The sequence below is a fragment of the Orcinus orca genome, chromosome 7 (assembly GCF_937001465.1).
Source record: "Orcinus orca chromosome 7, mOrcOrc1.1, whole genome shotgun sequence".
NCBI lineage: Eukaryota > Metazoa > Chordata > Mammalia > Artiodactyla > Delphinidae > Orcinus > Orcinus orca.
In genome coordinates this window covers 60,935,650-60,962,384 of record NC_064565.1, presented here as the reverse complement: position 1 = coordinate 60,962,384, position 26,735 = coordinate 60,935,650, and the positions used below count along the sequence as shown (strand labels likewise).

Genomic DNA, 26,735 nt, shown 5'->3' with positions numbered 1-26,735 from the left:
GCTAGGACTTCCAAAACTATGTTAAATAATAGTGGTGAGAGTTGACATCCTTGTCCTGTTCCTGATCTTAGAGGAAATGCTTTCAGTTTTTCACTGTTGAGGATGATGTCTGCTGTGGGTTTGTCGTATATTGCCTTTATTATGTTGAGGTAGGTTCCCTCTACGCCCACTTTCTGGAGAGTTTTTATCATAAATGGGTGTTGAATTTTGTCAAAAGCTTTATTGAGATGATCATATGGTTTTTATTCTTCAATTTGTTAATATGGTATATCACATTGATTGATTTGCATATATTGAAGAATCCTTGCATCCCTGGGATAAATCCCACTTGATCATGGTGTATGATCCTTTTAATGTGCTATTGGATTCTGTTTGCTAGTATTCCGTTGAGGATTTTTGCATCTATATTCATCAGTGATATTGGTCTGCAATTTTCTTTTTTTGTAGTATCTTTGTCTGGTTTTGGTATCAGGGTGAAAGTGACCTCATAGAATGAGTTTGGGAGTGTTCCTTCCTCTGCAATTTTTTGGAAGAGTTTGAGAAGGATGGGTGTTAGCTCTTCTCTAAATGTTTGACAGAATTCACCAGTGAAGCCATCTGGTCCTGGACTTCTGATTGTTGGATTTTTTTTTTTTTTTTTTTTTTTTTTTTTTTTTTGCGTTATGCGTACCTCTCACTGTTGTGGCCTCTCCCACTGTGGAGCACAGGCTCCGGACGTGCAGGGGCAGCGGCCATGGCTCACGGACCCAGCCGGTCTGCAGTATGTGGGATCCTCCCGGACCGGGGCATGAACCCATGTCCTCTGCATCGGCAGGCGGACTCTCAACCACTGTGCCACCAGGGAAGCCCTGTTTGTTGGAAGATTTTTAATCACAGTTTCAATTTCATTACTTGTGATTGGTCTGTTCATATTTTCTATTTCTTCCTGGTTCAGTCTTGGGAGGTTATACCTTTCTAAGAATTTGTCCATTTCCTCCAGGTTGTCCATTTTATTGGCATAGAGTTGCTTGCAGTAGTCTCTTAGGACGCTTTGTACTTCTGTGGTGTCTGTTGTAACTTCTCCTTTTTCATTCCTAATTTTATTGATTTGATTCCTCTCCCTCCTTTTCTTGATGAGTCTGGCTAATGGTTTAACAATTTTGTTTATCTTCTCAAAAACCAGCTTTTAGTTTCATTGATCTTTGCTATCGTTTCCTTCATTTCTTTTTCATTTATTTCTGCTCTGATCTTTATGATTTCTTTCCTTCTGCTAACTTTGGGTTTTGTTTGTTCTTCTTTCTCTAGTTCCTTCAGGTGTAAGGTTAGATTGTTTGAGATTTTTCTTGTTTCTTGAGGTAGGCTTGTATATAAACTTCCCTCTTAGAACTGCTTTTGCTGCATCCCATAGGTTTTGGATCGTCGTGTTTTCATTGTCATTTGTCTCTAGGTGGTTTTTGATTTCCTCTTTGATTTCTTGGTTATTTAGTATTGTTTAGCCTCCATGTGTTTGTGTTTTTTACGTTTTTTCCCCTGTAATTCATTTCTAATCTCATAGCATTGTGGTCAGAAAAGATGCTTGATATGATTTCAATTTTATGAAATTTACTGAGGCTTGATTTGTGACCCAAGATGTGATCTATCCTGGAGAATGTTCCATGCGCACTTGAGAAGAAAGTGTAATCTGCTGTTTTTGGATGGAATGTCCTATAAATATCAATTAAATCTATCTGGTCTACTGTGTCATTTAAAGCTTCTGTTTCCTTATTTATTTTCATTTTGGATGATCTGTCCATTGGCGTAAGTGAGGTGTTAAAGTCCCCCACTATTACTGTGTTACTGTCGATTTCCTCTTTTATAGCTGTTAGCAGTTGCCTTATGTATTGAGGTGCTCCTATGTTGGGTGCATATATATTTATAATTGTTATATCTCCTTCTTGGATTGATCCCTTGATCATTATGTAGTGTCCTTCCTTGTCTCTTGTAACATTCTTTATTTTAAAGTCTATTTTATCTGATATGAGTATTGCTACTCCAGCTTTCTTTTGATTTCCATTTTCATGGAATATCTTTTTCCATCCCCTCATTTTCAGTATGTGTCCCTAGGTCTGAAGTGGGTCTCTCGTAGACAACATATATATGGGTCTTGTTTTTGTATCCATTCAGCAAGCCTGTGTCTTTTGGTTGGAGCATTTAATCCATTCACATTTAAGGTAATTATCAATATGTATGTTCCTATGACCATTTTCTTAATTGTTTTGGGTTTGTTTTTGTAGGTCTGAAGGTAATTTTGGATAGGACATTTCTGGATAAACTTCTGGATAAACTCTTAGAAAAATGGTCTATCATTGGCCTCTTGAATATAGCCGTTGGCTTTTGTACTAAGAATAACAAATATTAATGTGGAACAAATTAATCAATTAAGACAAAAATTTCCAACAGGAAAACAAATACATTTTCCTAAGTTTAAGATGCATGCTTTGCAAAATGCCCTAAGCCATAATTTTAATAACACAGTACCTCCCAGTTGGGAAATGTAAGATAATTACCATGAGAAAAAGAGTTCTTTATCCTTCACTTTGAAATGGAAATCATGCACTCAGTTGACTTTTGTAGGTCTTCTGCATGTAGGTGTATTTGTCTGGAAATTTAAAAGATACTATTTTTCTGCCTCAAACAACCTAGTAGGCTAAAGCTACAATAAATACAATCTTAGTACCAATACAGGACAAGAGCATTCAAATGATTTTGATACTCTTTAGGGCCTCAGGAACCTGAGAACAGCCATATAGTGGGTCTATGATATGCAAAATTCCTATGATAGCAAAAACCTATTAATGTTCTCAAGAATTAAGCCTTTACAAAGCTCATCAAAACAAAAATGATCAAAGGCCTAAAAGGCATATCATATAAAATATGAAAACAAGGCAGAAAAGTAGCATACTACATTAGACATCAAACTCATTTCACATCTGGCTCGTAAACCAGGTTCCCCAAACCCAGCCATCTTTTTTTTTTTAAACCAAGTTGCTCTGATGCAGATGATGTTTTCAATTAGATATGAAAAGTGCATATCCTGAAAGGCCAAAGAAATAAGTAGTGTGATATATTAAACTTTTAAAATTTGATTGCACTTATATTTTTCTTTCTTCCCCTTTCTGTATTTTTCTAATTTCCTAGAGTGTGCCTAAGAAGGAAAAAACCCAAATTTTAAGGCCTTACTATTATAAGGTATAATAAGGTATTATAAGGTATAATAAGCTGATGGAGCCTTAAGCATACTTTAGAAACGTGGCATTTCTACCTCTGGGTCGTGGTTTTTTATTCAAAGTAATTTGAAAGGCTTTAGAAATACCTGAAACATCTGCAAGTACAATGAGAAGGAATCAAATGTTATTGTGTTCTTTTATTGACTAGAAACTTAAAACTGTGGACATAATTTTGGGGGAGAAATAAGATGACGATTCTAGCTCTCCCTCAGGACAGATTTTCACAGTATCCCTTCAAGAAAGGAGAAACGTCCGGCTGCATATCACAGAGCTCCAACAGCCCCTTGATTAAAGCGTTCAGCCAGACTGGGGTTAATCATTATAAGATTTGGTGTTTATAAGATCAGGCTGTTTTCAGAGAAAGTACCAAGTATCTTGCTCCCATCTGTTTCAATTACATGAGGCTCCAGATTCTGGAAGGGTTGGGTCTGCAGCCATGAAACGGAAACAGCCTAAGTGTAGGAAGGTAGTCACTATCTGAGGTAGTGGTGCTACACCCCTCTCTGGGCACCCACCCAAGATAATAACACTCCACTGCTTACCTATTTTCTTGTGTCTACCTCTATCTGGCACTGGAAACACTACAAATCTCTGTTTTGTGCAGCTTAAAAATTAAAAAAATGACAGGCTGCATTTTAAAGTAAACCTCCTTTCCAAATAAAGAGTAAACTTTTAATATGTTAGTGTCTTACTGCTTAAAACCTGAAAAATTTTGAGAACCAAAAATTTCATTCTTTTTACACAGTGGGGTTCTCTCCAGAATGCAGATGAGGGTGTAGTACCACGAATGGGGAGGAAGGTGAAGGAGACAGCTTCAGATGTTCATGTTTTGGCTAGAAGTGAGGGAAACACTTCTCCATGCGATTTAATCTTCGTAATAAAATATCTTATTTCAAAACTTTGCAAGTAAAATGCCCTGGATGATTCACTACACCTGAAAACACCATAAATAAATGGTCTGTTATCAGTTGGTAACATCATTGCTTTTTCTGACTTATTCTATCATTAGGAGTTTACACCTCAGTGATCTTACCGTATCTTTAAAGAAGGAACATGTGGGATTCTTTATGAAGATACAGAGCAGAGAAAACTCTAAGACTACATAGTTCTTATAAAAACTGTTCTCAGAATATAAAAGCACACACAAACTGGAGTGAAGGACAAGATAGTGAAAGTGGTTTTCCTGTCTGATTTGGGTTGTCGGGTAGGGGAAGTTGTTCCCTTCTTTCCTCATCTCATATGTTTAAGGTGCTTCAGAATAGGATTCCAGAAAAGAAGAGGAAGAAGGAAGGTTTGCAAATTCATCCTATAAGGGACGATTCTGGTCTCAGGAGAGGATAAGAACAAATATTTATTAAGTGCTATATGCTAACTGGTTCACATGGTTTATCTTACTGAACACTCAAAACAACCCTTTGATGAGGTACTTGTATTATTCCCATTTCACAGATGAGGAAACTGAGACTACAGAAGGTTAAGTCTCCTATCTTGGGTCACATGGCTGGCAGGTGGCAGCTTTGGTACCTGAATCCTCTAGTTAACCCCAACGCTATTCTGCCTTCTATGGATAATGTCCTTGTCCTTCTTTCCTCTGGAGTAAGGCTCATTTTTAAAAAGAGCCAATCTGATCATGCCGTTTTTCTATTTAAAACCCTTCAGTAGTTTCCCATTCTTCTAGGAACAAATCCAAACTTCTTAACACTATTCAAAAAGCTCTTCATAATTTCACCCCTGCCTACCTCTCCAGCCTCATTTTCCATTCTCCTTCTTTTTGCTCAGAATGTTTTCCAGTCCCTCAAATATGCCAAACTCTTTTGTTTTACAGATTTTGCCCAATCAGTTCCCTCTGCTTATAACGTGTATTCCTCTCCCTTCTCCTGATGTCCTCATCCTTCAAGTCTCAGCAAAATGTACCAGGCTCTAGCATCTGCTGCTAGAGCTGCAATGTCCAATATGGTAGCCACTAGCCAGATGTGACCATGGAGCACTTAAAATGTGGCTAGTCTGAATTGAGATGTGGGAAATACATGCTGGAGTCTGAAGTACAAGAATAAAAAAAGTAAAATATATTGGTATTAATGTATTATATTGGTAATATGTTGAAATGGGAATATTTTAGATTTATTGGGCTAAATAAATTATTAAAATTAATCTTACCTTTTTCTTTTTACTTTTTAAAATGTAGAAAATTTTAGAATTACATATGTGACTCATATGTCTATGCGCAAGTGCCGCTTTAGGGCATCCTGCACTTCCTTTAGTAGCACATGGTACAGTTGTAATTACTTGTTTACTATCTGACATTTTTACCAGGCTATAAGGTCTAACAGGGAGGGCCATGTTTGTGTTTTATTCCCCCTGGTGCCCCAGTGCCAACCACAGCAGCTGGCATAGCGTACTTAAATCGAACTGTTGAAATAACGAAGGCTAAAAAAAAGGAGGGACCAGTTGGAAAAAGGAAAGTAGCAAAAATACTATCTTCTTTAGCACAAAATGTGAATGTGGTCCTTAAATCTTGATGTTAGAAAGAGAGAAAGAAGATGGTGGTTATGAGTTTGGGCTAACAGAATTAAAAAATATATTGGAGATATAAATGAGGCAAATTAACTTGTTTATGATCAAAAGAATAAAACATTTGTTGAACGCACACTGTGTGCCACGTACCGTGCTGTGAAAACTTTATATGCGTGTTCTAATTTAAACCTCACAACAAACTTACGAGGTAGGTGCTATTGTTATCAACCCATTTTTCAGATGATGAACCTGAGTCTTAGAGAGGTTAAGTAAATTGCTCAAGGCCACATAACTAGGATGTGGCACAGCCAGCATCTGAACTCAAGTGGTCTGGTTCCAGCCTCCTTGTCTGTTTACTCCTCTGGTATATTTCCATAATACAGCTTCCACAGGCATATAAAGAGAACTCTCTGCCCGTAAACACAGTTTCTACCCTAGCTCTCCTAATCCTTTATTTTTCATAAGCCTCAATAATACTTAAAACCAAAAAAAGCATTTTGTCAAGTGCTTATTTTTGTCAGACAAGGCAATAAGAACTTTCCATGGATTATTTACTTTCCACAATAACTTCATGAGGTGGACACTTTTCTTCTTTATTTTAAAGAAAACTAAAAAATAGAGAAGTTAGAAACAACCAAAATATGCAACATTATACAAATGGTTAAAAATAAGTGATGATATATCAGAATTGGGGGATATTTTGTAGCCATTACAAATAATGTTTCATGGAGGAGTTAAAATACGTGGTAAAAATGATTATACTAAAAACCTAATAGCAAGGACATCCTTTCTCACTCCTACTCAACATCATAGTGGGAATCCTAGTTAGTGCAATAAGAAAAATAAATAAAAGGTACTCAGGTTGGACAGAAAGAAATAAAACAGTCTTTATTTGCAGACAGCATGACTGTTCTATGCAGAAAATCACAAAGAATCTACAAAAGAACTCCTAGTACTAATAAGTGAGTATAGCAAGATCATAGGATATAAGGTCATAAATACATAACAATTGCCTTTCTATATACCAGTAATAAACAATTGGAATTTGAAATGTAAAAAATTACCTCTTACAATAGCAACAAAAGAAAATTGAAATACTTAGGCATAAATCTAACACGATATGTACAGGATATGTATGCAGAAAACTACAAAACATGAGCGAAAGAAATCAAAGAAGATCTAAATAAGTGGAGAAATATTCCATGTTCATGGATTGGAAGAAGAAACAGATTCTTTGAACAGACCAATCGGTAGAAGCGAAATGGAATCTGTAAAAAAAAAAACAAAACCTCCCTGCACACAAAAGTCCAGAACCAGATGGTTTCACTGGGGAATGTTACCAAACATACAAAGAAGAACTTATACCAATCCTTCTCAAACTCTTCCAAAAGACTGAAGCAGAGGGAACACTCCCAAAGTCATTCTACAAAGCCACCATTACCCTGATACCAAAACCAGACAAAGACACTACCAAAAAAAGAAAAATCCTCAAAAAAATATTGGCAAACTGAATCCAACAACACACAGAGGGATCATACACAATGATCGGTTGGATTCATCACAGGGTCACAAGGATGGTTCAACATACATAAGTCAACAAAAGAAAAGACAAAAATGACACAATCATCTCAAGAGGTGCAGAAAAACCATTTGATAAAATTCAACATCCACTTATGATAAAAACTCTCACCAAAATAGGTATAGAGGGAACATATCTCAATATAATAAAAGTTATTTATGACAAACCCATAGCCAGCCAGCATAATACTCAGTGGTGAAAAGCTGTAAGCCTTCCCACTAAAATCTGGAACAAGACAAGGATGCCTACTCTCAACACGTCTATTCAACATAGTTTTGGAAGTCCTAGCCATAGCAATCAGACAAGAAAAAGAAAGAAAAAGCATACAAATTGGAAGGGAAGAGGTAAAATTGCCATTATATGCAGATGACATGATACTCTATATAGAAAACCCTAAAAACTCTACACAAAAACTATGAGAAGTGATAAATGAATTCAGCAAGGTAGCAGGATAGAAGATTAACATACAGAAATCAGTTGCATTTCTTTACACTAATAATGAAATATCAGAAAGAGAAAGTAAAAAAAAAAATCCCTTTTAAAATCATGTCAAACAGATGTAGAGAACAAACATCTGGACACCAAGGAGGGAAAGTGGCAGGGTGGTGGTGGTGGTGGTAGTGTGATGAATTGGGAGATTGGGATTGACATGTATACACTAATATATATAAAATGGATAACTAATAAGAACCTGCTGTATAAAAAAATAAATAAAATTCAAAAATTAAAAAAAAATCACAACAAAAAAATACCTAGGAATAAACCTGACCAAGGAGGTGAAAGAATTATATGCTGAAAACTATAAAACATTGATAAAGGAAATTGAAGATGATTCGAAGAAATGGAAAGATATTCCATGCTCTTGGGTGGAAGAATTAATACTGTTAAAATGGCCATACTACCCAGAGCAATCTACAGATTTAATGCAATCCTTATCAAATTACCCATGGAATTTTTCACAAAACTAGAACAAATAATCCTAAAATTTATATGAAACCACAAAAGACCCAGAACTGCCAAAGCAATCCTGAGGAAAAAGAACCAAGCTGGAGACATAACCCTCCCAGACTTCAGATAATACTACAAAACCACAGTAATGAAAACAGCATGGTATTGGCACAAAAACAGACATATGGATCAATGGAACAGAATACAGGGCGTAGAAATAAACCCACACACCCACGGTCAATTAATCTTTGACAAAGAAGGCAAGAATATACAATGGAGAAAAGACAGTCTCTTCAGCAAGTGGTGTTGGGAAAGCTGGACAGCCACATGTAAATCAATGAAGTTAGAACACTCCCTCATACCATACACAAAAATAACCTCAAAATGGCTTAAAAACTTAAAGACATGACACCAGAAAACTCCTAGAAGAAAACATAGGAAAAACATTCTCTGACATAAATTGCAGCAATATTTTCTTAGGTCAGTCTCCCAAAGCAAAAGAAATAAAAGCAAAAATAAACAAAGAGGACCTAAATCAAATTTATAAGCTTTTGCACAGCAAAGGAAATTGTAAACAAAACGAAGACAACCTATGGACTGGGAGAAAATATTTGCTAACAATGCAACCAAGAAGGGCTTAATTTCCAAAATACACAAACAGCTCAAACAACTCAATACCAAAAACCAAATAACCCAATCAAAAAATGGGCAGAAGACCTAAATAGACATTTCTCCAAACAAGGCATACAGGTGGACAAGAGGCACATGAAAAGATGCTCATCATCACTAATTATTAGAGAAATGTAAATCAAAAACTACAATAAGGTATCACCTCACACTGGTCAGAATGGCAACAATCAAAAAGTCTACAAATAATAAATGCTGAGAGGGTATGGAGAAAAGGGAACCCTCCTACACTGTTGGTGGGAATGTAAATTGCTGCTGCCACTATGGAGAACGGTATGGAGGTTCCTTAAAAAGCTAAAAATAGAGCTACCATCTGATCCAGCAATCCCACTCTCGGGCAGGTATCTGGAAAAGACGAAAACTCTAATTAGAAAAGATATATGCATCCCAATGTTCATCAAAGCACTATTTACAATAGCCAAGACACGGAAGCAACCTAAATGTCCATCAACAGATGAATGGATAAAGCAGATGTGGTACCTATATAAAATGGATATTACTCAGCCATAAAACTGAAAGAAATAATGTCATTTGCAACAACATGGATGGACCTAGAGATTATCATACTAAGTGAAGTAAGTCATACAAAGACAAATATCATATGATATCACTTATTTGTGGAATCTAAAAAAGGATACAAATGACCTTATCTACAAAACAGAAACCGACTCTCAGACATAGAAAACAATCCTATGATTACCAAAAGGGAAGGGGGATGGGATAAGTCAGGAGTTAGGGATTAACAGATACAAACTACTATATATTTAATATATAAACAACAAGGACCTATTGTATAGCACAGAGAACTATATTCAAGAACTTGTAATAACCTATAATGGAAAAGAATATATGTGTACATATGTACATATAGATACATACATATATATCTAACTGAAGTACTTTACTGTACACTTGAAACTAACACATTATAAGTTAACTATACTTCAATCTAAAAAGCTTGAAAAAATAAAATGGGCAAAAGATCTTAACAGATGTCTCAACAAAGAAGATATACAGATGGCAAAGAGCATATGAAGAGTTGCTCAACATCATTTGTCAGTAGGAAAATGAAAATCAAAACAAGAATGAGATACCACTACATTCCTATATTAGAATGGCTAAAATACAGAAAACAGACAACACCAATTGCTGGTGAAGATGCAGAGCAAAGTAACTATCATTCATTGTTAGTGGGGATGCAAAATGGTACAGCTACTTTGGAAGACAGTTTGGCAGTTTCTTACAAAGCTAAATATAGTCTGACAGTACAATCCAGCAATTGCACTCCTCAGTATTTACCCAACTGATTTGAAAATTTATGTTCACACAAAATCTGCTCACACATGTTTATGACAGTTTTATTTATAACTGCCAAGAAATGGAAGCAACGAAGATGTCCTTCAATAGGAGAATAAACAAACTGTGGTACGTCTATACAATGGAATGCTATTCAGTGATAAAACAAATGCTCAAGCCATGCAAAACACTGAATCTTAAATGTACATTTCTAAGTGAAAGAAGCCAGTCTACATACTATCTATTTGACTTTCTGAGAAAGGCAGAATTATAGAGAGAAAAAACCAGTGGTTGCCAGGGCTTCAGATAAGGATGGATAGGTGAAACACAGACAAATTTTTAGGACAGTGAAAGTGTTCTGTGATACTGTAAAGGTGGATACATGATATTATGCATTTGTCAAAATGCATAGAACTTAGCACCCGGAGTGAAAGTTAATATATGAAGATTAAAACTACGATTTAGGAGGTTAGGGATTCCAGGATGGAATGCATACTGTGACAAAAGAATTTGATTGTATTACAAATGTATGAAATAACCTCCATGAAGGGAGTAGGGTGAGGGAGGTAGGGAAGGTGCTGACTTAGATAGTTTTAGAAATGAGCAGTCTGTAAGACTAAAGGCAAAACACTATACATAAGCACTCCATTCTAACTGATAAAGTTTGTTTCTCATAGAGGTACAGGTAATCAAAACCACGACACATATATGCTGGAATTAGACAATTAAATAGATGACAGATGGTACAAGTCAAATTTCTCAATGTTAGAGTGAGCAGCTTCAAACAAGCAAGAAGAAAAGGCTAGAATGATCCATTTGGTAATGGATTACAGTTAGAGAAATCGGTATGAACTCATACTTGGCTAAATATAGATACAGATAGATGTGTGTATATATATGTATTTATAGATATGCATTATGCACAAGTTAGTATTCCCACATGTATTTCCTTGCTCTTTTAGCTGAGAGGGCTTAGAAGCAATAACATCTCAGTAGTAACAAGCACACATACCACCCAGATCTTGGTTTCTAACACCAAGATCTTCAATAAAAGGAACCAAGGATCCTTGACAAAACGGCTACTGCTAAGATGGGGACAGGGAATATACAAGCATCTAGTTGTGTCAAAAAATGTCCAAAAATATAAACCAAAACGAAACACGATTATGGAATATGTCAATGAAACACGGGAGCCAACTTAAAGAGCTACCGGTGGCCAATGCTGGAACAACTTGACTAAGAAAATGAATAAGTAACATTGGCTTATAACCCAAAATATAAAATAAATGCCTATGAGTCTATGCTGATATGAAAAACGGTTGAATAAATAAATAAATAAATAATAAATGTGGTAGAAGAGACAATCTCCCATGAGAAGAATTTCAAATGATTTATGTAGATATCTGCTATCAAGGAGGTAGAGCATAACTCCCTTCTCAAGCGTGGGCTGTGCATAGTGACTTCCTCTCAAAGTGTTCAGTCTGGAAAGGGGATGACTTTACAGTAGAGAAACTTGGAAAATACTACCTTAACCAAATAATCAAAGTCAATGTTAACAACGATAAATCACCTTGACAGTATATATTCTTGGTATGGTGTGATGAAAATGGGACATCTGTTGTCTTTCCCAGAAAACCTATAATCTGAGTCTGATCTTGAAAAAATATCAGACAAATCACAAGTGAGGAACATTCTCCTAAATACCTGACCAGTATCCCTCAAATTGGCCAGTTCGTCAACAACAAGGAAAGTCTGAGAAACTGGAACAACCAAAGGAGTCTAAGGAGACAGGACCACTAAATATGAAGTGATATCCTGGAAGGGGTGCAGGAACAGAAAAAGGATACTACGTAAAAACAAAGGAAGTCTGAATAAACAATAGACTTTCGTTACTAATAGTGCATCAATACTGACTCATAAAAATGCTAAAAGATAAAAATTGTCAATTCATAATTCTCTATCCTTTAAAATATCCTCCAGGAATGAAGGTAAAAGAAAGACCTTCTCAAACGAAGAAAAGCGTTGGTGAATTTGTAGCCAGCAGACCTGTTTTATGAGAATTTCTAGGGGAAGTTCTTCAGTCAGAGAGGAAATGATACCAGTCAGAAACTTAGAACATCAGAAATGAAGGAAGAACAACAGCAACGTAACCAAAAATAATTCCAAAAATGGGAAGGGGATGAAGTGAAAACTGACTTTAAAAGATATAGATGGCTGTTTGAAAAAAAAAATTATTGCAGAGGAAATTCATTCTCCAATATGGTTGGGACAATATTAAAGTCCTTTCAAAAACTTCACTGAAAAAGGTAGGATATGAAACTATATATACAGTGTAAACTAAAATTTGTTTCTATGTATTAAATATAGAAACACTCAGAGCTCTGGGTGGTGGCATTTTAGGAGATTTTAAAAAACAGTTTTATGTTTCCAAATGTTCAACAGAAGTACTATTACACTTATTATCAGGGAAAGATAACCATGATTTAAAAATCCACTGTCTTGCTGGACTTCGTCTTAGACTCTTGGCGTAAACATTTCCCTTTAGGCACACAATATAAGCTTCAATGACTCATCTGAATGTAAATCTGGCTCACAGACTTTAAACCAAATAGATAAAAAAGAAGAATTCCTGTAATATCCTAGGACACACAGGCTTGCTGCTATCATCTACTGGCTCAGAACCCACATCTAAGTATCTCAAAAGACTTATTAACAAGATCAAATCTTGTTAATTTCCACATCATACGTGTTAAGAAGACAGTGAAAAAGAAATTATGACTCTGATTGAAGGGAATGCATGTAGTTTTTAAAGCACAATGCTTAGTGCAATCAAACCTGTTGCAAAATGTGATGTCAACATTATTCTCCTAACTGCTTCTGTCCTATTTCTTCATAAACAAGGGATGAAGACTAACCCCCAAATGTGATATGGATTGCATTATGCTGTTATCTGAGTACACCAGAGGAAGGAGACTGATATTTCAGAAGTCAGCTGAATGTGCGTCACCGGGGAGGAATAGTGAACAGCTACTATTTCCTGTCCTGCCTTCTTCCAGGGCCAGACCTCCCCACTGTCAGAGCTGAGCCCACAGTGGTATCTCACCCACACTGACTCAGAATTGGGGTAGAGGGATCGCAGGACCTACACTAGATCAGTCCGTGTCCTTCCCCAAGGTTTTCTAACAGTAGCTGCTGGGAAAAAAACAGGAATAGCTGGTGACCATGTTTCCAGGCTTGGGGAGAGGTGGAAGTAGAGCCCTTGGCCTCTATTAGCCCAAGGCCAGCGCCACACCAGCTCTTCCTGTGGACTTTGCCTTTGAACTGGCTTAAAATGCGTTTCTGCCACCTGTATCCTCCATAGTTTGGAGTTATATAGTAACTTAGTAACTGCATTCTTTTGAATCAGGAAAACATCGGGGGTGGTGAATAATGAAACTTTCTTTTTTCAGAAATCCTTTGGGTTCAAGTGACGTGGCTCTTACAATGTGTGAGGTATCTTGGCACTTAACTCCAGTCTCTCTCAGTACCACATTCTGATACAATTATCCGTTTAACCAGTCTCTGTCCTAGGCTGTTTAAGCTGTTAGGCTGTTTGCTCTTTGAAGTCAAGAATTCGTTTTATTGGACTTTGTAGCTCCAGAACCAAAGTTTGTATCTGCGTGGCACACAGTGGGCACTTAATACATGTCAGTTGATTTTAAAAGAATTAAATATAATCATTTTTCCCCTATTACGGAATTACTTCACTCCTTCAAACTTAATTGGAAATTTGTGGCTTGGCTGGAAAAATTAATGTATTTAAGAAAAAGGGGGTTATTAACCCATTTAGTAGCATAAGAAACTACAAAGAGAATGATTAAACTAATTAAGAAAACAAATTGTTTCAAGCAGGTCATAGCCATTTAAATCATATAGAAATAATTTGTGGGCTGAGTTACAAATAATATGCCACTACCTATTCATCCTAGGTCCCTGAGGATGTCTATTAAGTCACACTTTGTTAGCCTGATTCATTTACTATTTCTACCTGAAATATTCTATAAATCAACTTTTCATTAACCTTTTATTTGAAAGGTGATACCTGGAGTTATACACAAAATTTGCTCACAAACATAAATTCTCTTAAAATCTACAAAATATAACAGAAGGGGGGAGCCAAACCTAATAAAATTCTTGCTTATTTTTGTCTTGTATTTAACTCTTTCGGAAACATTCTAATTTTATTCATGCCCCAGGCATATACTACTCAGTATAAATACCTAAAATCAAATCTCATTACCACTCTCTAATCTAATGTTTATTATCATTAACAATTGACTGGACAGGGGTACAGTACAAAAGCCTACTCATACCTCATTCCTGGATACTGTCTAGTATAACGACCTTCAAACTAGGTGTCCAAATTCACTTCACCCTCAGTCTTCCCTTTCTTAGCTGTTGGAGCTGCATCCTTCTGCGTGATTGGGCCAAGAACCCTGAAGTCGTCCTTGACTTCTCTCCTTCTCTCTCACCTCACATTTAATTCATCAGAAGATCCTAGGACTCCATTTTCAAAATCCACCCAGAATGTAACACTTTCCACGGCCTCCAATGTGACTACAATCTCTCTCTCTCCCCATGAGGCACCACATGAGCTGCTCAGGAGTCAGAGTTTAGTGACATTGCTATGTAAAACTATTTCCATTCTCACCTGCTGATTTACGTGAACAAGCTTTTCCAGTGCTTACATATCTAAAAACCAAGAAGTGGAGGACTGATGTTAACCCCCTGCTGCCTATAGATAACAAATTCATTTTTAAAAAGCACCCAAGTCATTCAATGATGCCTTTACAGTTATAATTTAATATTTAATAATTATTTCTAAATATATATAAAATATTTATTTTGTTTTGACAATTGTATACTACATGTATACTATCATTCAACTCAGAAGAAAAATTTTAAAGGAAACTTACGGTCATTAGAAATTTTAAAACATTAAGCTTTAAATATATACTTATTTTTGATACATGGAAGTATAAGAGTGTGATCAATAAGAGACTTTCAATCGTAAAAATACATTACAACTTGGAGGTGCCACGTTAACCCTGGGCAGCTCACATTTGGACACTTAACACGAAGGAAGATTATCTTCCGTTTTATTTAAGACACTTATGTTTGGGTCTTTGTTACTGTAGCTAAATCTGTATATTGACTAATACACTGTCGTAATTTAAAAGTAATCAGGTCTGGACAAAGATTCATTACAATAGGATAAAATTCTACGTGGCAAATAGAATGGGAATATAGTTTAAAGGAGAAAAAGAAGTAATATAACATTGCCAACTGTTACAGAAGAGCTTATTCATATATTTTTTAAATGATGAGTAACAAAATATTTCCCATAATGTCCAACTCTGGGCTAATACACAGTAAGCATTCTATAAAAACTTGCTAGTTAATAGAATCACTTCTTGGGGAAAGCTGTTTGACTTACAGGATTGGGACTTAATATCTTTCTATGGACTTGCAGATCAGATGCCCCTTCATTTAGTAAAGTGAAATTATCAACAACATATTAGATTGGAAGATATATGAATGGATGAATGAATGAATGAATAAATGAGTTGGATATTTTGGCTAATTCAGAGGTTCCCAAGTACCAGTTATCTTACAAAAGAAAATAAAATTTACTATTAATATTTCCACTTTCATCCAAACATTTTGCGCCATGTAACTAAAAACTTCAGCTGTAAGGTTAGACGTGTAGAAACACCGGAATGGCCACCAGAGGGAGCCCAAGTGTTTTTCTGAACACACCAGACACCAAAAAGAAAACATAAAGCTGGGGGAACAGGGGACGGGTGCGTGTAGGGGAAGGGACCATTACCGGTTTCAGTCAAAAGAATATCTTGTTGAATGACACAGCCATTTTTGCAATATGTTACAAATTCCTTTACTAGGTAGTTGTACATTGCAATGCTTTGAAAATTTAAATAGAAGAATTTGTTAATATAATATTAAAAAAGCTCACATACCCTAAAACTAGAAGGTGCAGGGTGGACTGCCATGATGACATCCATGATTCTCTGCTGGGCCCCCAAACGAGCCAGGTGCCTTCTCCAGCTTATCTTCTTTACTCTCTTACTGCTCTTACTCTCTACCCCATCCGTCTTTGTAGTCAACTTTGGGTGTGGTTTCCTCACTTTGTTTGGGATTGGGCTATCAAATTACAGCACCAAATCAGTGCTTGGTGTGACTTGGGAATTGTTCATTCTCTTAGCTAAGTTACAAGGACATTAAGATGAATGACTTTTCATTTGGCATCTTGCCGTCTTCCCAGAATTGAGCACTGGACCAAGTCCTAATAGGACGCAAGCTTTTATAAGGTTTCCCAGACCCAATCTCCTCCTAAACCAGAACCTACTGGACAGCCTCAGAGATCCCCAGTCTAGGATAATATCCCTGGACTGAGGTTACCAACAAGGGTGTGATTTCCTTTGGAATGAACCTCCAGGGAAGCTTAATGTAGTGTTTTATGTTTGGGAGCAGTGTAAAGTTTGGGAATTTCCCCCCTGCTTTACCTTATTTGATCTCCCAACAATCCTTTTGCTGTGGTTCACTGGGGAAATCACCATTTTATCGATGAGGAAACTGAGGGTCAGAGTGCTAAGACTTGTTCAGTGTTGCTGGCTATTAAGTGTCAGGGACAGAAGCTGAGGCACCTCTGGGGACACAGACTATAACAATGAATATGTATTGAATCCAGTCATGTTAGTATATTCTGAGACAGAAATAAAATTCTCATCTTCCTTTCTGTCAAATTACAAATAGGTAGAAAGTCGGATGGAAGTGCATTTAATGGCTTAGCACCTGTTTTACGGGGTATTTTCATAGTATGTTTTCCTAAGTTTCTTTTTCATGTCCGGATGGGATAATTTTATCATGTATGCAAATAAATTAGCAGAAACCAGATTAAATTCCACAAGGTTAGGTCCTCTGCTGAATGCTGCTAGATTTAACATGTTGATTAAAGCCTTGACTATGGAATCAAAAGCATTCTTATTAAATCTGACAATGATACCCAATTGGGTGGGGTGGCTGGCACTTAGGAAAACTGGAATGAAATTTAAAATAACCTTGACAAATGGAAAAGGAAAAAGAGGTCAAAATTCAACTGAAAGCTTTGTAGAGTGATTCATTCAAGAGAAGGGGGAAAAAAACAAAGGAGAACCACAGAAATCAGAGAGCACTGACTGGGCAATTATAGCAGAAAAGGAGCTGGAGATCAGAGTGAACAATAGGCTTCAAAGGCATCAGCTCCAGATCTGTCATTTTTAAAAGGAAGGCATGCTATTGGGATGTACAAATAGGGGGAAATTCAAGCTAATTCCCCATCTGCATTCAAAACAGATCAACCTTTAGTTAACGAAAAAAAAAAAGGTGTTTTGTTGGAACCCTGAAATGCCTGATGCTTAGAAGTCAGATTTTGACTTTGCAAGGGCTCCTAGCAAGTAGAGTCCAAAATAATGAAAAGTTTTTTATTTTGAAAGGTTTTGAAAAGCTCTGGTACTCTCTTCCTTTGTTCATGCATCGTTCTCCTTTCCCTTCCACCTGGGTAACATCTACGTTCCATCAAGAGCACACGGAGGCATTTCCTCCTCTTCCGGGAGGCCTGCTCTGAGCCCCTCCCCTTCTCCTGAGAACCACACAGCCCCATGTGCCTCCTGAGAGTATGTAGGGGTGCCAGCACTGGCGCTTGGCCTGCCTCATCTCTCTAATCCTCCTGGCAGGCCCCTCGGCTTCCACCGCTATGCCACTACTCCCACACTACTGTTACTCTTACCCTGTAGCTGGGGAAACAGAGGAGTAAGAGGTTAACTAACTTGTCCACCTTCACATGGTTAGTAAGAGGCAGAGCTGGACTTAACTCAAGCCCGCAGAGCCTCTAAGGCCACGCGGTCACGCCACGGCCTCCTGACCACACGTGCCACAGCGCTGCAGCGTGCTGGCTTGTGTTCACACGTCTGCTTCCGTCCCCGGCTGCAACTCCCTGAAGGTGCTACACTATTTTCATGGCTCCACGTGGCGCCTGGGATCCATCAATACATATGCATTCGATTAAAGGTCTTCAAGCAACTAGACAGCACATTCTACGGGTACTTCTGAATCATTCTCTGACTGAAGGAAAATTGAAAATAAAACAAAAGCTGGAGAGAACTTGAACATTTATAAAAACTGGCAATAAGAATTCTGAACAAAGCCTGATCATATTACGAAAAGTTGGTGTTACGATTTTCTTTTCTGGAAATTCTAAAGAATGAAAATGGTTAAACATAAATTTATATATATATATCTGCATGTGTCCATATATGTACATATGGGTGTGTATATGTGCATCTATCTATAATGTAATTTTTACCTGAAGGTAAAGAGAACAACTATAGAATATTTTAATATCTATGGACTCAGGGCAGTCTTGACACCGAATTATTAGAAAAGAATCCAAATCCCAAATGACATGTAATCACTAGATTAATTTATCCAATCTGAGAACACTACAATTTTCTCTCCTAAACCTAAGATGTATTTTGCAAATAATTTGGTTTCAATTTGTCAAAACAAGGACAATAAACATTCAAATACATCAAACATAAAAGATACTATATATTTTATTCCCACAGTCAATCAAGATAACATGCTAGCAGCGCCAAGTGACTGGTGATGGACATAATTGCCTGCAGCACAGAACAAAATATTTCTGAAGACAGCAGTGTACTCTCCCATAACTCTGGAATCAGCAGTGTAGTGTCTTACTATCAACATGACATTATGTTCCTGGCCCTGCTGAGAGTGGAACTAATTCTCAGCAGGAATGCCAATAGTGAACAGCCTCACCTCAAGGCCGTGGCATTTGTTAAAGTGAGAGCAGGGAGAGGCTGCTGGCTAGAGAGATTGGGGAATATCATTTCTTTTATGATTATTATTTTTAACCATTAAACACTACCCAGGTTCTCTGTGATATCTTGCCCAAGTCAAATTCTGACTACAGAAAACACTGAGAACATATTCAAAGCAAGGTTATGTGGTTAACTCAGCGGCAGCCCTAGATCAGCATGGCAGCAATACTCAAAGGCTCTCCTCCTAAAAACGTAGAGACACCGACATTGGAACACTGGCTCAGTCACCAAATATAATTTGTAATATTATAAAAATAACTCTAAAATATATTTGCGAACCACCACCCCAATACACCCCGATAGGTGCTCTTTCATCAAGCAAACTCACAGCTTGCAGGTCCTGTGAACACTGCCGAAGAACATTCAGAGGCAACAAACACATGGCATAATTGACAACAGAAGATCAGATGTTCAGAGAGTTCCCTGCACTTACTATGTAGATGAAGGTCAAGTACACATCATCTTAAAAATTCAATCAGAAACAGAAACAGACTTACAGATATAAAAAACAAACTTAAGGTTACCAGAGGAGGAACGTGGAGGGGAGGGATAAATCAGGGGGTTGGGATGAACGTACACACACTACTATATATAAGACAGATAACCAACAAGGACCTACTGTATCGCACAGGGAGCTCTACTCAATATTCAGTGATAACCGATAGAATCTAAACAAGAATGGATATATGTAGATTTATAACTGAGTCACTTTGCTGTACACCTGAAACTAACACAGCTTTGTAAATCAACTACCCGCCAATAAAATTTTAAAAAGAGAGAAAAAAAAATTCAATCAGTATGCCACTGCAGAAGCTAGAGAGAGAGGGCACAGGCCAGCTTTTATATGAGGAGAGGAAGGGATGGAATGAAAAGCAGAAAGAAATTCAGCAAGGGCCTCTTGCCCCATAAAATGCATAATTCACAAACACAAAAACAAACATTTCTTCAGAGACCAAGAGCTGAGTTGTCCTTGGCACCTTCGACATTAACAGGCTGTTTTTTCCCGGGAGGTGGGGCTTGCTGAGCTACGCGTTCTAATAGGCCAGCTAAGGAATGAGTATTTACGCACTACAAACACGTAATTTCGGGCCAGCAACACTGCTAAATCTAATCTTCTCTTGGGTGATAAGCAACTTGTCCTTCAAATGAAAACGAGCCGCTCAGGGTTTTCTGCCTTCAAGCGTTTGGTTGGTTTGCTCTCCTGTGTAGAGCTTCGTACCCTCAGCCAGTCACATGTGTGTTGCTTCAGTGTGGTGACGGTGCTGGTTAAAACATTCTCACCCTAGACCAGAGGGAAGTGGCTGCTGGGGTAAAGCTGTGAACTCTGGCCAGGATGTCCCAATCAGCTCTGGACGCCTACCAGTCACGTTTTAAAGTAGGATTTTAAAAACTGTGTTCCACCATAAACTGTTGGTTTGAATTCAATTTGAAAGCTGGAGTTGAAAGGTTTTACACAGTTTTATGGGGTTTTCTAAGTTTTTTTTTTAATATTTTAAGTCTCTATAAGGATACACAACTTCCTTCTTCTTCATCTGACCCAGAATCATAGCCAATCTACAATGGTAAAATAAGACACCATCATTTAATTGGTGGAAAATATTCTAATCTGTTTTCTCTAACCTTGAAAAAGAGCAATAGAGATAAATGTTACTACAGTCCCTAAAAATTCCTAAAATTGCTAACCTATTGACCCTAGTAATGACTTACTATTGCTCTCTCCTTAATGAGAATTTTCACAAAGCATGTAAACCATGTCCTTACCATTTGCCATTTAAAACCTTATGTCTTTATAATAATTGCCAAAAATTATTCTTCATATAAATAACCCATGATTTTTTAAAAGTTTGGGAAGATTTAAGTAATCTTCTTAAAAGGAGACCAACCAAATAGCTTTACAAAACCCCCAGTCTTGCTTGTTCTTAGCATCTAGCATCAGTTCTTCCAGTGCTTGGGGAGCCTCTGGGCTCTGAGTTGACAGTGCTTTATATTGGGAATGTATCCTTGCGTATTTCCCAAGAAGCTTGCTAATCACACTGTCAACGTTATCACTGCCTAAAAAATGAAGACCTCAAATGACCCTTTTGGAAACAAGATGTTCGTAAATCAGAGAATGGGATTCTTTCGATATCTTCCTGAGTCTATTTTCTGGCTCCTTCCACACTGAGGAAGAAACGTATAAACTTCTAAAACTACAAAACTCCTTAGCAGTTGCCTCTCAAAAGAATGGAGCACAGTAAGCAACAAAGCCTATCTACGCAGCAAAATATTATAGACAAGCTCATTCCGTCAAAGGGCAACCGTCACATTCAACTAGAAAGCGTTCTTTTCATGGCGATTTTTATGTTCTGTGTTAAACATGGTCAGTCAGGTATGCCACTTATAGGAGACAGAAAAATAAAATAAAATTTAAACGGATCAAAGAGAAGAATCTATAAAACCAACAAGCCCAAACAATTGCAACCCTGACAAAATGGTCTTCTTGCTTTATTGGTTCAATGTTAATTTTTCTAACATTTTTATCAATTATTTTACAGGTTCCAGTATCCTGTGTCATCTAAAGTTGAATGATGTCCCTATGAATTATAATAAGTAGTAGACAAAATAATCCAGCAAGTTAACTGCCGACCTATTTGTTTCTATGGAAGTGCAATTTATGAAAAGAAAGCTCTTTTTATGAAAGGTAAGGCTCGGTCTGGAAATAAAATATAGCTGGCAAGGCAGCTCAAAACACCATTTACTGACGCTTGCATATTTGATTGAAAGTTAAACATGGTGATTAACAAAATCAGGAGTAGAGCTAGAAAAAAGAATTTATTCTTTCCATAAAGAATCTGTTTGGACACTGAGACAATAGTCTAAGTGCTTTTGTTTCAGTCCACAGGCATATTATTGCTATTTAGAGAAACACAAAGGGAATATAATATTGCCCAGCATGTAGTTAAAGAGGGTAACAGATGAAAGAAATCATCCTAACACAACTTGTCTCTCTTTTTCTTTTTAAAGTAAGACATTTCTGTATTGCTTGTTTTTGCTTTTGTTTTTTTTTAAATATATTTATTTATTTTACTTATTTATTTTTGGCTGTGTTGGGTCTTCATTGCTGCACACAGGCTTTCTCTAGTTGCGGCAAGTGGGGGCTACTCTTTGTTGCAGTGCGTGGCTTCTCACTGTGGTAGCTCCTCTTGTTGTAGAGCACGGGCTGTAGGCGCATGGGCTTCAGTAGTTGTGACACGCGGGCTCAGTAGTTGTGGCTCGCGGGCTCTAGAGCGCAGGCTCAGTAATTGTGACGCATGGGCTCAGCTGCTCCGCGGCATGTGGGATCGTCCTGGACCAGGGATTGTCCTGGACCAGGGCTCGAACCCATGTCCCCTGCATTGGCAGGTGGATTCTTAACCACTGCGCCACTAGGGAAGTCCCCAACTTGTCTCTTATAAAGGAAAAAATTCAATTAACATTAACACCACTTTAAGGCTCTTAGGCTTCTTTTTATCTTTCTAGAGCTTCAACTCTACTCATGAATGTCTTTCATCTCATTTGCTTTATTTTGACTGATGGCATTGGAGAGCTTTCCTAATAGCATGCGGTGATGTTGTATCCACTCTACTTGCTGACAGAGAAAAAGTATGCTTCCTCTTGCTAGTGAGTTTGATATAGAATGACCCAAACAAATACAAATAAGTATATACTATGACTAGTTATTGGGGAGACAGGTTGGCCAGCCCCCTAAATCTCTGAGGGCAAGACGCTGTTAAATTCATTGTATCTAACTTTCTGCAAAACTTCAAACTCCTCTTTTCTCATGAAGTGAGCTACATGACAGCTGGCAGGCTTTCTGCTTAGAACGTTGTATCTGTCGTTCCACTGTGGGGAGGTCCAACCTAAAGGTCACCGGGTGCCTAAGAGAGACAGAGCATCCTTTGGAAGCTTAGAACATTTGAGACCTCCTGGGGCCCGGCCATTCTGTGTGTGCTCTCCACACCACTGACAGTCCCCTGCTGAGGAAGCACCAGGCCCTTTTATCATCTTTATTTGGCTAATGATCCATGTATTATTTGTTACAGCGTGCTTTGGGACATCCATGTCCAAAATGGTGCTAAGATCAGTTACTTTAGCATCTAAAGCCTATTGTTTTAGACTCTCCATGAACCTGATCATCTACAGCTTTACTCAACATACAAAGATACATTTTTTAAATAGCAAAATAGCATTACAAAGGTTCACTGAACACAGACATTTTACGGAGGTTTAGTAGACATTTGATCATGTCCAAAACGTCCATTGGACATTTGGTCCACATCAAAAGGTCCTTGAAATTTGGTTGTATCCAAAAAGTTCCTAAGCATATTTGGTCCATGACAAATGGTTTTGGGCAGGGCAAATATCAAGGACCTTTTGGCATGGACCAAATGTCTTTATAGATGCTTTTGGACCAGATCAAATGTCCTTCAAGGTTAAGGAGAGCCATAAAATGTAAAAGGACAGTCACTTTATAAGGGGTAGGGCATTTTTCAGAGGAGAAAAGACAGCTAGAAAATGATACAAGACTTGATAAAATAATAATTATTGCAACAGTCCTCACCTCTACTGAGCTCTATTATATGACTCTATGCTTTCCACAGATTATCTCACTCAGTATTCACGATGGCCTCTTAAGGTAGTCACAACCAACACCCACATTTTCAAGATGAGGCGAGGATGTTTAGAGAAGTCAAGTGGCTTGCACAGAGTCCCACAGCTAGGAACTGAAGTCCTCTGCTGAACCAAGTCAACGAGGATTTGGTGTGACATTTGAAGTGACGTTGCTAGGTCTTGAACCCAAATTTGTAGCGGTACAGCAGTGGACCAGAATTCCCAACCAGCCCTTTAAAACCAACATTCTGAAAACAGGAGGACCTAAAGAAAGCTAGAGTCAGACCTCTGAAAAGCAATACAGAAATAGTCTGAAATTACCACAGACACCAGCCCCGAGGCAGGGAAAGGACAGAAAAGGGAGACGGTTCTGTAACACTGTCACTTGGGTACAGCAACTGCGGAACACAATGACAAGTCAATACAATTGAGAGCCACCAGGCACCACTTCGGATTAATCCCTACACACTTCCGTTTTAACCCTTCCATGTTGTTGTCTAAATTTAGATTCCAGTTAATGTCGTTATTATTTGCATGCAAAGACAATGCCGCTACACCCCTACCAGCCTTAGAAGGAGTACTTGGCACTGGTTCTTGGTGACAGGTTTATCCTAAAGCACCTACTCTCTTACCTGTTTGCCCTGACCAATTCGAGCAATTCATTATTTTCAACTTCAAAGAGAAATATTGACTCTAGTGCACTTGGATACAATTATAAAATCAACTGGCCTGAAATCTCATATTTTGTATTCCTACTAAGGAAAAACAGCTCATTTTCTATGTGCTGTTAAACTAGTGGTTCTCTCTACTGCCATGTATGCATCATGGGAAAAGGAAAACACTCATCAATTATACTGTTTGTCCCTAGAATAACCTTTCTTCGGACTAGTTAACATCAAGGACATGTGATGGCCACGTCAGAGCAATCAAACTTCTCCCCTTCGTATTTCAAAGTGACTCACCAAAGACGCCAGAATAAGATTAGAAAAATATTTACTGCTCTGTTGAATGTGGATAAAGAGCTCTCTTTGATGGTAGCGTTACCACAATTATTTTTTTACCTTACGACAGTTTTTAGAAATTAGGCAGAGACAGAGTAGCTACTCACGTTCTCCTTGTCGGGAATCCCTAGAAGAGGAAAGAGAGAGAGAAAGAGCATGAGCTGTAAGATCAACTTGCAAAATGGCAATGAAATCCCCTGCTGAATCAAACCAAGTAACATTTTGGTGTTTTCAATCTGTCTTTCCATAAAAACGTACATAATGCTGCTTAGAAACGTAGCAGCACCTACCAAAACCTGTAACATAAATAAATCAATGAATCAGGAGCAGGGCTGGGTGCCAGACAAGAAAATCTCATACTTATTTTGCTTTTCTACCATACGCTTTACTCTCCTAGAGGTGAAAATCCAGCCCTGCTTATTTTACACCATGTGAGCAACTGTCTCAGAGCAATTACTCTGTCTTGGGCACCAGAACACTCAGAATTTTAGACGAACACATCAACTCTTAAGTTGCACGGATTGTATTTTTCCAAGGCAAACCCCCTGACACCGCTCCAGGGATTTGAACCTGGGGGCAGGTCGCACATAAAGACTACTACTAGCACACAACTTTTATTTTGGGCAAAGCAAACCACTGCTGCTTCCAAGTTAGGTCCCAGCAGGCAATGGCTGTTTCCAGGGGTGTCTCAATTTTCTTAGCAAATAAGTTAATCATTCGTCCATTCACTCATTTACACACATTTCATGAGCACTCGGTCCAGGCTGGCACTGGTCCTTTGCACTTCCTTTGGGTCTGCTACTCTGCCATGGTAAGGGTGGCCGCACTGGAAGGTCACCAGCCCCAGCAGAGCTTACTGGCCCCAGGACAGTGAGAACAAGTGGCCCTATACTGAAGCGACAGAAGTCCAGGTGGTTTTGATGTGTGGCTTGCACCTAGCTTAGAACTACTGGGGTGGTGTGAGGGGGTTTGCAATGCAAAAATGTAGTACATCCAAATTCTGAGTAAGCAGGACTTTATGTGTTTAATAAGGGGCCATACAGGACTTAAAATATTGGCATTAAAAGCACCGAGTGCCCATCCTAATAGGCAGCAGTAAGCAGGAGGGGTAAGAAAAGAATAGATTATTAGGAAACATACCCTAATTAAACTTTGACCCCCAACCTGGGATAGTATCGGGACATAACAGCTCAGGCAGGAAACAAGGGGACAGAGAGGGTTGTCCTCTCGAGCAGAGTATTAATGAACATGTTTGCCATCAGTTCTCGGATCTGCCAGAAAGAGTAAGCGTGGCCCAATGTCAGCACTCTGAAATTCGTCTTGAGCTCATCCATCCATTTATCCATCCATCCAACGACCATTTGAAAGGACTAGAGTTGACTAATGAGGAGATACAGGGTTGTAACAGAAGCTTACTTTCTAGGAGGTTTAATAAGATAAACACACAGTTGTACAAATCATCGTATCAGAGTGGATAGAAATTAGGGTATCTGTAGAGAAATAATACTGAAAACGTGCTCTCAGGCCATGCAGGAACTTGCAAGTCGGGCTAAGGCATTAGAAGTCTTGGAATTTCACCTTCTATGCCTGGCCGTGGACCAGCATTAAAGGTTCTGACCAACAGAGTGGTATGATCAAGAAAAAGGAGGGAAGAGACTTTTCAAAATTAAAAGACACCTAAGACATAAAAACCAGAGGCAATGGCACAGTCCTTCATGGAAGCGCAGTTTGAACGATTAACTAACTACAAAGACATTCAGTTGGGGAAATTCGGACTTGGATTGAGTGGCGGATATTATTAAGGAAAATCATACCAGTAATTAGGTATGATAATGGTGTGGTTTTTGCATGGAAAAGTCTGTATTTTCAAAAATGCCTGCTGAAGTATTTGGGGTGA

At 38.0% G+C, this 26,735-nt stretch overlaps 1 protein-coding gene across 5 annotated transcripts in view; it reads right to left on the bottom strand.

The window, feature by feature from the left end:
* Positions 1-26,735, bottom strand: part of RAPGEF4 (Rap guanine nucleotide exchange factor 4) — a 320,536-nt gene that overhangs the window by 109,178 nt on the left and 184,623 nt on the right. For all 5 annotated transcript variants that reach the window (XM_004267312.4, XM_004267313.4, XM_049712252.1 and 2 more), the window contains one exon: positions 24,946-24,965. In XM_004267312.4, coding sequence (XP_004267360.1) covers positions 24,946-24,965 — 20 coding nt within the window. The remainder of the gene's footprint in view (positions 1-24,945; positions 24,966-26,735) is intronic.